Source organism: Hyperolius riggenbachi, chromosome 12 (genome assembly GCF_040937935.1).
Source record: "Hyperolius riggenbachi isolate aHypRig1 chromosome 12, aHypRig1.pri, whole genome shotgun sequence".
NCBI lineage: Eukaryota > Metazoa > Chordata > Amphibia > Anura > Hyperoliidae > Hyperolius > Hyperolius riggenbachi.
Window position 1 is genome coordinate 81,302,755 of NC_090657.1, and position 14,620 is coordinate 81,317,374.

A 14,620-nucleotide genomic window follows, 5' to 3' on the forward strand; every position below is an offset into this window, starting at 1 on the left:
AGTTTTTATTATATTCATCAAAAAAAGACATGAATTTTGTCAAAAAAAATGATTTTTTTTAACTTTCTGTGCTGACATTTTTCAAATAAAGTAAAATAAAGTAAAAATTTCTATATACATTTTTGTCTAAGTTTACTGTGCTACATTTCTTTGATCAATAAATAGACTCTTATTGGATTTTTTTTTGTTTGGGTAAAAGTTATAGCGTTTACAATTTATGGTGCAAAAAGTGAATTTCCCCAGTTTGAAGTATGTTTTATGAGGTGCTAGAATTCCAGGATAGTATAAATACCCTCCAAATGACCCCATTTTGGAAAGAAGACATCCCAATGTATTCACTAAGAGGCATGGTGAGTTCATAGAAGGTTTTATTTTTTGTCACAAGTTAGCGGAAAATGACACTTTGTGACAAAAAAAAAAGTTTCCATTTCTGCTAACTTGTGACAAAAAAATAAAAATAAAATCTGCCACGGAGAGAGTGTGTGTGTGTGTGTGTGTGTGTGTGTGTGTGTGTGTGTGTGTTTCCTCCCCTGGTGGTCCCTCGATCACTGGGACCACCAGGGGAGGAGGCAGCCTGTATAATACACTTTTTATAAATTACAAAGTGTATTATACACATTGTATGCGGCAGATCGGAGATTATCAACCCGCCGGCGCTGCTAATAGGCCGGCGGGTTGACGTCGTGGGTGGGCCGGGCCTAATGCCGGCGGATGCGCACGCATCCCTGTGCGCATTCCCTGGCTGATCAGTCCCCCAGGTGCTGATCGGTGTTAGGCGGTCCGGGGGGTGCCACTTTGCCACCGCCAATTGGTAGTGGGCGGTCGGCAAATGGTTAAAAGGGGAAAGAAAAAAATACACTATTTCTCCAATTCCGCTCCCTATAATTTTAAAATAAACAATGCTACTGTAAATAAAATCCACACTTTTTTTGCCCATTTGTCACGGCTATTACATTTAAAGAGAATTTGTACTCTAAAATTCTTACAATAAAAATCATACCATTCAATTCATTATGTTCTCCTAGCCCCTCTGTGCTGTTTCTGCATCTCCCTGCTGCAATCCTGGCTTGTAATTGCCATTTTTATCCAGTGTTTACAAACAAAAGACATAGCAAGTGATACGCTAAGAAGAGCTGAGTGTGTAAGTCATACAGAGTGTGCAGGGGGCCTGCAGAGGGTGTGTATAGCTTCTAGCCAATCACAAGCAGCAAAGCACATTCCACACATTCCAGCCTCAGCCCGACAGAGGAGAGAATATTAGATCATATAAAAGAGATAATACAGCCACTGTGCAAATAGGAAATGCTGCATTAGACAGAGCACATTAGAACAGGTATAGGAACTTATAGGATAGAAGAAAGAAGGATGAAAATTTTGTTACAGAGTCTCTTTAAGTGATGTTCCTAGTACAATGTATGGCGAGATATTATTTGAAAATAAAGGTGTATTTTTGTACCTGATCAATAATTAGAAGCCCTTATTTGCAAAAATAACTAATATACCCTCATGCCATACATAGTAAAAAAAAAAAAAAAAAAAAAAAAAAAAAGGTGATTTTTTTTTTTTTTAAATGTCCCTCTTTTTTTTTTTTTTTACAAGTGTTTTAGTTTGGTAACTACGGTGTGCAGGGGAGGAAGTAGTTTAAACTTTAGTGTAATTTTTTTGTATTTTAATATATTTTTGTCCCCACACATTTTATTCTGTGTGCACTGAACAGAGTTAGGAGCACACAAGCAGAGTTTGTAACAGGAATGACCATTGGCTTCTCCTTAAAGCCTTAATCCTTCCCTTACAGGCACTTTGATTGGCTCAGGGAACACATGTTCCCATTCACCAAGCACAGATCGCAGAGTGGGGAGGGGAACATGGCAGCTCCTATAGCTATTAGAAACAAGGAGAACTGCAGGAGGAAAAAATGGTGCTTGGTTCCCTTTTAAAACAAAAATTGGAGGTGGCTTACCTCAAAGAAGACATTGATAAAGGATAAGGAAAGAAGTTTATTTGCACCAGGGCAACACTTTCGTAAGCATATATAACTTATTTCATCAGGACAAATATCAGTGCTGAAATAAAAGGAAATATCCTGGTATTGAGGCTAAAGGTGGCCACACACAATACAATAAAATGATCCGATTTTACAGCAATTCGATGAAAACGATCGTATCTCTCGAAAAAAAATCGAAAGCTTTTTTTTCGTTCGACTGAAAAATCCGATCGGAATTCCCGTTTTTTTCGATTTAAAATCGATCCAGAATGCCAGATAATTTTGTTCAATTTCTCTAAAGATTGTATGGTGTGTGTTGGATTGTAAGTTTATTAATATACACACCCTAGCAATTTTCTCAGAGTTTCCAATCATTTTTATCATAATTCGGGAAAAATTAAACATAGGTGTGTGGTACATTGGTCATATTTTTTAATTTGTTACAATCAGTCAGAAAAATTGATTGCAATTTTTAAATTGAACAGATATTTAAAAAATTGTATGGTGTGTGGCCACCTTAAAGGTGGCCACACACGATACAATAAAATGATCCGATTTTACAGTAATTCGATAAAAACTATCGTATCTCTAGAAAAAAAATCGAAAGCTTTTTTTTCATTCGACTGAAAAATCCGATCGGATTTCCCGTTTTTTTCGATTTAAATCGATCCGGAATGCCAGATATTTCTCTTCAATTTCTACTAAAGATTGTATGGTGTGTGTTGGATTGTTAATTTATTAATATACACACCCAAGCAATTTTCTCTGAGTTTCCAATCACTTTTATCATAATTGAGGAAAAAATTGAGCATATGTGTGTGGTACATTGGTCATATTTTTGAAATGTTACAGTCAGAAAAATTGATTGCAATTCTTAAATTGAACAGATATTTAAAAAATTGTATGGTGTGTGGCCACCTTAAGGCTCAACACACACCATACAATCTTGGTTGTTCAATCTTACTACTTTCATGTAGTATAAGAGCTTATCCAATCAATCATTTGAGGTATTTTCAATCTGTTGGCTCTTATACTACATAGATTTGGTAAATCTGTACAACCAAGATTGTATGGTGTGTGTTGAGCCTAAAGCTCAACACACACCATACAATCTTGGTTGTACAGATTTACCAAATCTATGTAGTATAAGGGCCAACAGATTGAAAATACCTTGTATAATTGATTGGATAAGCTCTTATACTACATGAAAGTGGTAAGATAGAACAACCAAGATTGTATGGTGTGTGTTGAGCTTAAGTCCAGTCGCTGAATATATGTACAATCAAGCTTTAATAAATCCAAATCAATATGCATATATAAAGGCGGGTGCACTAAAAGATGAAACATGGAATAGTGACATGTAAGCATAATAAAGAGAATTCAATGTAAATGAAACATAGAACTATTACAATGAATGTATTGTGCAGCCACCTCCCATAACCAGGCCCACTGTTCAGACAACATCACATACACAATAAAATAACCTATTGCCCTCCCTACTAATCTCTTCTGTTTAGCATTACATGTTTTTTTATTGTTGAAGTGCAAAGAAAAAAAACCCACACATAGTAAAACCAGAGTTATGGCTCATAAACACATCAGATCATAGTCTTTGGAAAATGAAAGATCACAGACCAATTTTACCCCCTTCCATGTAGTATGAGAGCCATACCTACACAGTCTATTCTATGGAGCTGAACTCCCCATCAGACAGAAATCTTTGCAAGATGCTGCACACAAAGATGCTGTAGACATTCAAAAGATCAGTATCTGCAAAAGATCTGTTCCTGCAATATGCATTCATAGTCTATGATATCTGCAGATCATCATACACACCTGGTTTAACAGACATTCATCTGCAGATCAGATCCACCAGGATGGATTTTCAGATCTGCAGATGATGGTCTGATCTGCAGATGAATGTCAGTTAAACAAGGGGTGTATGGTGATCTGCAGATCTCATAGACTATGAATGCAATTTGCAGGAACGGATCTTTGGCAGGAACAGATCTTTTGCAGATACTGTTCTTTTGTGTCTGTACATCTGTGTGTGCAGCATCTTGCAAAGATTTTTTTCTGATGGGGAGTTCAGCTCCATAGAAAAGACTGTGAAGGTATAGCTCTCATACTACATGAAGGGTGGTAAGATTGGTCTGTGATCTTTCATTTTCCAAAGACTATAGTCTGATGTGTGTATGAGCCTTTATCCAGAACTCAATTAACCAGAAGCCTCAAGCAACCAGAAAAAAAACCTGGCCTTGGAGGATTCATAAGTCTACTTTTACACCTCTTTATACCGTAATAAACCTCTGTTCCATTAAGTTAAGTCTGTCTATTGTCCCAATTTGTATTACTGTATTTGACAGAGCATATGGTAATTGTACAGTGTGGGGTGTTTTTTAGCTAGGCCAATTTTTAACATTGACTCTCAAGCAACCAGAAACTACACTTATCTAGCATCAGCCAATCTCCATTGGTGCCAGATAAAGAGGGTTTTACCACACACATCTATCCATCATTTATCTATAATATAAGCCGGGGTACCAACTTTTCCCTCAAAAACCAGGAAAAGTGATTGACTTGCATATAAGTCCCCTCCCCAGTATAGTCCGCTCCCCAGTAGTCAGATGTGCCCCCAAGTACAAGTCAGCCGCCCTTCCTATAGCCAGGTGTGCCCCAAGGATGATACAGCTGTGTCTCAAGGCCCCACTAGATGGCATCAAAAGATATGAGACACAGAGATTGTCACACAGGAAGAATCCCCGATCATTGCAACGCTGACACATTGCTTACACGCTCTGCTCAACAAGCCAGGGGACATAGGTAGTCCTGAGCAGCGTGCTCTGCACACCATGTTGCAGGGCTGGGGGGCATGGACACAACAGGGAGCCAGTAAAAAAAACCTGCTCCACCATCTGTTCTGCTCCACTGACTCGCATATAAGCCGAGGAGGTAACTTTTCATCAAATTTTTTCTGCTGAAAAATTAGGCTTATACGCGAGTACATATAGTACTCTGCTAGCAACATAATTTAAGGTTTTGATAAAGGAGATACACATGTTTTGGGTTTTTCCTGCAGTACCACTCTTCATTTCAAAACCATAAACTCTACTAAAAGTCAAGAAAATGTGCATTTATTTTTATTTTATTTTTTTCTATATATATTTTCTTTCCCTTTAAAAATGCAGAGAATCCAAGGCTGCAGCTAGGTTCTTGCCTCACAAAATGACATATCTGATAATCATTGCTTCTCAGAAGGTGATTTTTAACAAATGGATATACTCAAGCACTACTCCAGTGTGGGATGTTAAAGAGGAACTGACTCATCTATTCCATTAGGACAAGTTAGATGCTACCACTCACAAAGAAAAAAAAGCGTCTTTATGATGCAGAAGCTCTTTATATTAGCATTGCACACTAGGAAAGAACTCAATGATCTGATGGAAAATTTCAAGGACACCAAGTGATACCTTATGGAGCAACCCCAGGGTACTTTAGGAAGGCTGGAGATAACAATCGTTATAATGGACTGTGATGTACCTTTAGAGAGATGACAAGTAGGTGGGTAGGAGGGGCGGCTAAGTAAGGGTTGGGGGCTTTATGGTTATTGGCAGCTGTCCAATTTTGTACGGACTGAGTATGACTAGCTGTGCAATGTGCTGCTCCTACACTGTACTTATTTTACTTTATATTGTTCTTTTTATATTTTGGCTTTTCAGTTTATTCAGCTGACGGGAACTTTTCTTAGAAGCAATAAAATAGGTTTTAGAAAAAAAAATGCATACCAAAAGCCCCTCCCCCTCTCCAGAAGTCCAATATGTGCAAAATAATATTTACATTTTATTTTATTTTTTTCCTCTTCATCACATAAGGCATCACAAATAGTAATAAAGCTATTGATTATTAAATAGGGATATAGGCAAAATGTCAAAACTAGTTTGGACTAACCTATAGAACAAGTACATTATTTAAAAAAGTAACACAAAAACCTACTTTGAAGTGCCTAACCTTACTATCTGCAGGCACTGTGCATAGGACAGAAAAAGGTCACAGACAATCTGAAACCCAACTAATTCCTTCCAATGTCATTTTCATCTACAGTAGAGAAGGGACCTGCCCTTTTCAAGTTTTATCTCTAAAGAAGTGAGAACTGATGTTAAAAGGTTACCTGCAGCAACTTATCAATATTCTTGATTCATGTTTCCATATTAAAAACTCGAAAAATCTGATTGCTTGTGGACTAGTTGCTATAGCAACTTCTTTCTTTAATTTCCTATTTTTATCAAACTTTTTTTTTTTTTTTTTTTTTAGCAAATAAAACCCTTAAAGAGACTCTGAAGCGAGAATAAATCTCGCTTCAGAGCTCATAAATAGCAGGGGCACGTGTGCCCCTGCTAAAACGCCGCTATCCCGCGGCTAAACGGGGGTCCCTTCACCCCCAACCCACCCCCCGCAAAAGAGTGTCGTAGAAAGGTCGCAGATTTATTGCTTCCTGGAGGCAGGGCTAACGGCTGCAGCCCTGCCTCCAGTCGCGTCTGTCAGCGGCGCATCGCCGCCTCTCCCCCGCCCCTCTCAGTGAAGGAAGACTGAGAGGGGCGGGGGAGAGGCGGAGATACGCGCTGACAGACGCGCGTGGGGCAGGGCTGCGGCGGTTAGCCCTGCCCCAACCAGGAAGCGCTCCCCCGCTGCACCGAGGGGGATTTAGGGGTGAAGGGACCCCCGTTAAGCCGCGCTATAGCGGCGTTTTAGCAGGGGCACACGTGCCCCTGCTATTTATGAGGTCTGAAGCGAGATTTATTCTCGCTTCAGACTCTCTTTAAAGAGAAACTCCAACCTAGAATTGAACTTTATCCCAATCAGTAGCTGATACCCCCTTTTACATGAGAAACATAATGCTTTCCACAAACAGACCATCAGGGGGCGCTGTATGACTGATTTTGTGCTGAAACCCCTCCCACAAGAAGCTCTAAATACCGCGGTACTCTGGGCAAACTGCCACAATGTAACAATGTTCACAGACAGGAATTAGCTGTTTACAGCTTTCTCTAACAGCCAAAACAGCTAGGAGCAGCTACATAACCTGCCCACAGTAAAAATGTCACCATGTAATAAATGTCAGAATGTAAATCGGGGAGAGGAAAGATTTTACAATGAGCAAACACTGACTAAATTATTTATACATAATTATTGTAAAAAATGAAGCACTTTTTTACTACATTATTTTCACTGAAGTTCCTCTTTAAACATACTGAGCATTTGATGATGCAAACAGTTCCAGAACCCCACCGAGACGAGCAATTCAAAGCTGGGTTCCTTCATACAGAAGTATACAGTGGAATCCCTTCATAGTAAATGTCAAGGAACCTGGTCAAGTAGTGTACTATAGCAGAAGTTTACTTTATTAGAATTGGTCATACAGTGCATATATGAGACGTGGGGACTGAGTTTACTAAAGCCAGAGGTTTACTATATCGGAGTTTAGGAAGGAGAAAGTTCCGCACAAAATCCTAGGTTAGATATGGTCCCAACTTTATTGAAGTATATAAAAGCTGTACAGCCTGGTAGCTGACATGTTTCGGACACGCAGGTCCTTAGTCATGGTTATGGTGCTATGACTAAGGACCTGCGTGTCCGAAACATGTCAGCTACTAGGCTGTACAGCTTTTATATACTTCAATAAAGTTGGGACCATATCTAACCTAGGATTTTGTGCGGAACTTTCTCCTTCCTGTTGTCTATTTGGGTTAAGTCGCCCTGTTCCAGCACTATCCTGGCTTCCGGGGTGCAGCGGATTTCACCTACTTATATCGGAGTTTACTATAACGATATTCTACTGTAGTTAAATATTTGGCTGTAGGGTGTCTAAATTCATGATTTTTGGTTACAACGTTACACTACTATTCTTATTACTTCCAAGTCTGTTTTAGGGTAAAGCAATAGAGATGGAGAAAAGGTAACATAACAATGGCCATAGATAGAGATTCAATCCCCATGGGCAGTTTGTACACACCTTTTGTGTGTAGAATGTAAATACACCCACCTCTTATCAGAACAATGAATTCCACTACAGTAAGGTTATAACACCTGCTAATAAAATGGGATGTACAAAGGGTAGGGCTCCATAAGCTGTAAGCGGTTTGCACTACACTTAATATTTCAGACTACTTTTTGAACTTCTTACACTTAAAGAGACACTGAAGCGAAAAAAAATATATGATATAATGAATTGGTTGTGTACTATGAATAATTACTAGTAGTTTAGCAGCAAAGAAAATATTCTCATATTTTTATTTTCAGGTATATAGTGTTTTTTCTAACATTGCATCATTCTATAATATGTCCAGATTACACAACACTCAGCATTCAAAATGATTCTTTCAGAGCAGTCTGTGAACTAATGACCTCTCCTCTAGCAGAGAAAAAGTAAATAGTTCAATAAGCCTTGAGATAATAAAAAAGTCAGATAACAGCCATCTCCACGATTTTGAAAGTCGCAGAGCTTAATTGCTTTTTTGCATAGAGATAACACCTGGAGTTTCTTAACTCTTCCTGTACTGGAAACAATTAGACTGATGTATCTGATCTTAATGTTTTATTTCTTAGCTGTACTACACATACAAATCATAATATCATAATTTTTTTTTCGCTTCAGTGTCTCTTTAAGGAGGAACTCCAGTAAAAAATAACTAAATGAATAAAGTGCTTAATTTTTACAATAATTATGTGATTATGTTAAATGATTTAGTCAGTGTTTGGCCATTGTAAAATCTTTCCTCTCCCTGATTTACATTCCGACATTTATCAAATGGTTACATTTTTACTGCTGGCTGGTGATGTCTGTCGAAGGAGATGATGCATTTTTGGCAGTTGGAAACAGCTGTTATTTCCAAAATGCAACAAGGCTCTCACAGTGTGATGTCAGCACCCTGGTCCTGACATTACACTATGGGAGCCCCCTGATGATCTGTTTGAGAAAAGGAATAGATTTCTCATGGGAAAGGAGTATCAGCTACATATTGGGATGAAGTTCAATTCTTGGTTACAGTTTCTCTTTAAGTCGTTTCATACATTTAAAATAAAGAGAAAACGGTGTCTACACCCAATAGGTGCAGAAGGCTTGAAAACTGTAGAGAACCTAAATAAACCTGAAAACCTGGACTGGATTTACAAACAAGTTTATGTAATTCCTCAGTCTGAAGTCGGAAAGAATTTTTTCCCTTTGGGGGAATTGGAACATGCCTTGTAAGGGTTTTTCACATTCCTCTGGATCAACAGGGATACGTGAGGGAGCAGGCTGGTGTTGTACTTTTCTCTGGTTGAACTCGATGGAAGTATGTATTTTTTCAACCCAAATAACTATGTGGTCCCTTTCACAAATGCTTTTGTAACTTTCCTTCAAAACTGTAAAATGTGGTCTCACATGCAGTAACTGAAAGAAGATAGGGAAGCAATGCTGTAAAATGGGTCACTGTGCAATGGAGCCTGCAGTCAAAGGTTTAGATCAAGTCACTGGGGACCTAGTAGCCTGAAGGCCACATAAGATGAAGTGTTCTTCCCTTCTGGTAATTATTTTTTACAACCATCCAGCTGAGTATGAGCCACTCCTACTGCAAACGTTTTTGTGTTGAGTTGTCCAATGACAAGAAAACGGTAATACAGATAGTGCCTGAATAATGAACCAGAAAAAGGGACTAAGTTCATTCTTAACCTGAATCTGTCCATAAGGGGAAACACTGTGCCATCTTTGTCCCCCTGTACCTCCTCTTTGCCCCTCGTGCCTCCAGTGTCTTCTATGCCCCCCCCCCCTCCTCCTCCTCACTGCCTCAACTCTGCCTGCCTGTGCCAGCAGTGCACTGCAGCAAAATGTAGTTTTACTGATTTAAAAAAACATGTTTTCTACAATTTTTTTTTAAAAAATTTTTTTCAAAAACTACATGGTCTTTTTTTGAAGAAAAAAAAAACAAACACACTTGTTGCCACAGAATCATATTTCACATTTTCAGCTCGTTCATATCAGCATGTTGTTCTTAAAGGGATACTGTAGGGGTCGGGGGAAAAGGAGTTGAACTTACCTGGGGCTTCTAATGGTCCCCCGCAGACATCCTGTGTTGGCGCAGCCACTCCCCAATGCTCTGGCCCCGCCTCCCATTTACTACTGGAATTTCAGACTTTAAAGTCTGAAAACCACTGCGCCTGCGTTGCCGTGTCCTCGATCCCGCTGATGTCACCAGGAGCGTACTACGCAGGCCTAGTATGGTCTGTGTCTGCGCAGTACGCTCCTGGTGACATCAGCGGGACCAAGGACACAGCAATGCAGGCACAGTGGTTTTCTGACTTTAAAGTCAGAAATTCTAGAAGTAGACCGGAGGCGGGGCCGGAGCATCGGTGAGTGGCTGCACAGGCACAGGATGTCTGCGGGGGACCGTTAGAAGCCCCGGGTAAGTTCAACTCATTTTCCCCCAACCCCCCTACAGTATCCCTTTAAGTCAGGTGTTCGTAAGTTGGGACTACCGGTACTAATAGTAATAATAGCAGAGGTGATTTTAACTTACCTCACAATTAAGCCTGAACCAGTGATATTATCAATAAGGTTTTTATTAGCACATTTTACAATGCTTTTAGTGGGTTTAGCCCACTTCTTCAGGCATCAAGCCTACATGGCTGAAGGCTCACACTGGCATGAGCACCTTTCTTAAAGCGGAATTGACAGCCACAAAATCAAATTACATCTACCCACTGCTCTGTGTTTATTATGTAGCCTGCAACCTAACCCTGCATGGCAAGCATTCAAATCTACTCCGAAATGTTTCTGTTGTAATAAATCTTATCTCAGTCAGCCTGGCTCTATTTGGTACATTGCCTACAAGAAGGAAGCTTGTCATCCCACATTCCTGCTCCTCACTGATTGGCTGAGGGCAGCTCAGTGTGATGTGATGGGAGGCTAAGAAGGGAAAAACTGCTGAAATCTAATCTCTGATGTGCTCGCATGTGTTTACAAAGCAAGCTAGATATGTCAGTGCAGTTTCTAGGAGAATAAAAAAAAAAATGAAAAATAAATAAATAAGAGCAAGGCAGGAAATGACATCAGGATTGGCAGTCAGAAGAATTAAAAATGGAAAATGCCTGGAACACTTCTCTATTTACTATAAAAAATAAAAGAAAACCCTTACTGAAATTAAAATGTGGACAGTACAATACATATGTTATGTAAGTAGAACAAGTATTTATCTATGTATATATGTGTCATTTTTTTTCTAGGATAGTATGGCCATCCCTGCTGCTTTAAATAGGTACATTTACAGTAAATCCTTGAACACATACCTATACTAGATGAACAAATATGTAATTTTTCCCCATGTCTAAAACCATATCCTGATAGATGAATAATCAAAAGGCTTTATATAATAGTGGCCTGTGGACAAAGGTGTTCACCTGTACATTTCCAGAATTGTGTTATCGTATTTCCTGCAGAACGCTTTTATGGAGATCTGCACTATGCCATATTTATAAACATGATCAGCTTAGCTGAGACACTTTTATAAGTGTTTTTAAGTTTAAAGTGATCACCACTTGATGATGTTGTCTTTTTGCAATAAGTGCAAAAGTACCACAATAGTATGAATGGACCACAAACAGATGCTTCTTCTAACAAGATGGTCTAATGCTAGGTACACACCATAAAATTTTCTGTTAGATTTTCTCTTAGATTTACCTGCCAGATAGCTTTTTTCCATGTTGTAGGTAAATCTAACAGAAGAATCTAACAGAAAATTGTATGGTGTGTACCTAGCAATACAAGTAGAGGTCTGCTACTCGAGAGAATGGAGCTGCAGCTAACCACTTTAGGGTGAGTATGGTAGTTAAAACACTAGAAAAAAAAATTACTCCAGTGTTCTCCCCAGGCTCTTTTAGCCGGGTGCTCCACCCGGCTAGTTTTGGTGACCACCCGGCTATCATTGGCTCACCTCCTCCTATGCTGTAAGCAAGAGTTGCTCACAGAAGCACTGGCCCTGCATTCTCATCTTGCCCCACCCGGCTACTTTTTAATGCCACCCGGCTGGAAAACATTTCTGGGGAGAACACTGTACTCCTTTATAAATATTGCTATCTTAAAGCACACCTGAACTGTGAATTGAACGGAAGCCAGCATATTTGTTTCCTTTTAATCGCCCTGGTGGTATTGACGGTTATGCACGTCAATACAAAATATGCTGCGAACGGTATTGATGTGCATACGTCCTGCACTGTTTACTAGACCTTTGCTTGACACATTTTGGCAAGTTACAGGAAAAAAAAAAAAAAGTTATGAAAATTAATTGAATCACTTTTTGCACAGAAAACCTGGGGAAAATGAACGCCAGGGAGGTTAAACAATGCAGATTACTTGCCTGTCCTGCTCATTCGCTGCCTCTTTTAGCCATAGACCCTGAACAAGCATGCAAATCAGGTGATCTTACTGAAATGTGCCTGGATTAGCTTCATGCTTGTTTCAGATGTGCGATTTATACACTACTGCAGCCAAACAGATCAGGACAGGTGGGGAACTAGTATTGTTTAAAAAAATAAATAAACATGGCAGTCTCTACGGTATATCCCTCTCAGTTCAGGTGTACTTCAAAGTAGGGATCTGCTTGAAAAATGGAATATAATCAAAGAAGTGTCAATCTACACCTATATAGACATAATTTAACACAGCATTTCAAAACCACCCTGAGACTTTTGGAGAAAAAAAAAAGTTATCTGACCTGGGGCTAAAGGTGGGTACACACGCCAGATAAAAGTCTTTGGAAAATGAAAGATCACAGACCAATTTTACCCCCTTCCATGTAGTATGAGAGCCATACTCTACACAGTCTATTCTATGGAGCTGAACTCCCAATCAGATAAAAATATTTGCAAGATGCTGGACACAAAGATGCTGTACACATGCAACAGATCATTATCTGCAAAAGATCAATCCTTGCAAAATATCCGTTCCTGCAAAATGCATTGATAGTCTATGATATCTGCAGATCTCATACACACCTAGTTTAATGGACATTCATCTGCAGATCAGACAATTATCTGCCGATCTGAAGATCCAACCTGGTGGATCTGATCTGCAGATAATTGCCCGTTAAACAAGGTGTGTATGAGATCTGCAGATATCATAGACTATGAATGCAGTTTGCAGGAACGGATCTTTTGCAGGAACAGATCTTTTGCAGATACTGATCTTTTGTGTCTGTACAGCATCTTTGTGTGCAGCATCTTGCAAATATTTCTGTCTGTTGGGGAGTTCAGCTCCATAGAATAGACTGTGTAGGTATGGCTCTCATACTACATGAAAGGGGGTAAAATTGTTCTGTGATCTTTCATTTTCCAAAGACTTTTATCTGACGTGTGTACCCACCTTTAGTATACATGTATTCTTATGAAGGTTTTATACATACTTCCCAACTTTTTAAGATGAGAAAGAGGGACAGTCATGCCCCCATCACACCCCTAGTCACGCATACAATAAAAACTTCATAAGAAAAATATGTTGTTTTATAATTCAAACCACACTAATCCGCTCTATCCTGGTTCATTTTCCTTAATATTAACATTTTAAAGGATGAGAATAAAGTTTAAACACAATTTTAGTAGAGAAATATATATATTTACATAGAAAGATTGACAAAGTACTGAAAGAGGGACAAATATTGGAGAAAGAGGGACAGGGCTCCCAAAGAGGCAATGTCCCTCCAAAAGAGGGACAGTTGGGAGCTATGGTATAGTGCAATCAATGTCCATGGCACCATAGTATGCATCAAATAGCTCCTGCTGTGGTCACAAGAAGGTTTCAATACACAGCTGTACAGTGTATAGACCCTTATCTGTGTATGGACAGAGATGTACCTGTACCCCAAGCACCATCACTGACTGAGCATATGGTGTACACAGATATATCAGGCATAGAAATCTTATTACACAACGTAATCATATACATAGGCCAAATCATACCAGCCTATGAGAGGCCTGTAGCAGAACAGGCCTCAATGCAATGCTAAGGGTCTCAGATAAACAGGCTCATCACAACAGGCCAGCCTGTCAGATGACCATAGTAGGTAGCAGCCTCCCATGCTGCTCCCCAGCGCCCCCTGCCTGCGCTCGGCTATACAAATCAGGAGAGGCCGTGGTTTGGGGCCTACCAGGAGGCGCCGACAGAATCGCTTCTCACCCACCTTTCGGATACGCCTTTTGAGCAGCGATTCAGCCGCAAATACCCTCTCGCCAACCGCAGAAAGCTCCATGCTCAGCACCGCGGGGCCGCGCAGCGCGCTCCCCGTGACGTCACCACCTGTTGCTATCGTGGTTGCTAATGTGAAAGGATGGAATGTACGCGCATCTGATTGGCCGCCGAGCGTCTCCGCCCCCCTCGGCTTGTCACTGCTCTCACGTCAAGCGTTCCCTGCTCTGCGTGTTACTAGCAGAATGGGCGGGGACGGGGAGAGTGACAGCCGGTGTAGTGCACGCTGAAGTGACAGCTAGATGTGTCACTGGAGGATACTCCTCTGCACAACCAGCTACGCCAGCTTTCTGCGCTATCATTACGCTTGAATGGCTTTTAAAGATTAATGAATCTTTTCCAGGGGCGTAGCAATAGGGGTTGCA

The 14,620-nt window shown here is 40.0% G+C and overlaps 1 protein-coding gene across 1 annotated transcript in view; it reads right to left on the reverse strand.

Moving 5' to 3' along the window:
• CBX8 (chromobox 8) overlaps positions 1–14,344 on the reverse strand; it is a 32,335-nt gene extending 17,991 nt beyond the window's left edge. Inside the window, exon 1 of the mRNA XM_068262610.1 lies at positions 14,191–14,344. Coding sequence (XP_068118711.1) covers positions 14,191–14,259 — 69 coding nt within the window. The 5' untranslated portion in view covers positions 14,260–14,344. The remainder of the gene's footprint in view (positions 1–14,190) is intronic.
• Between the last annotated feature and the right edge of the window lie 276 nt (positions 14,345–14,620).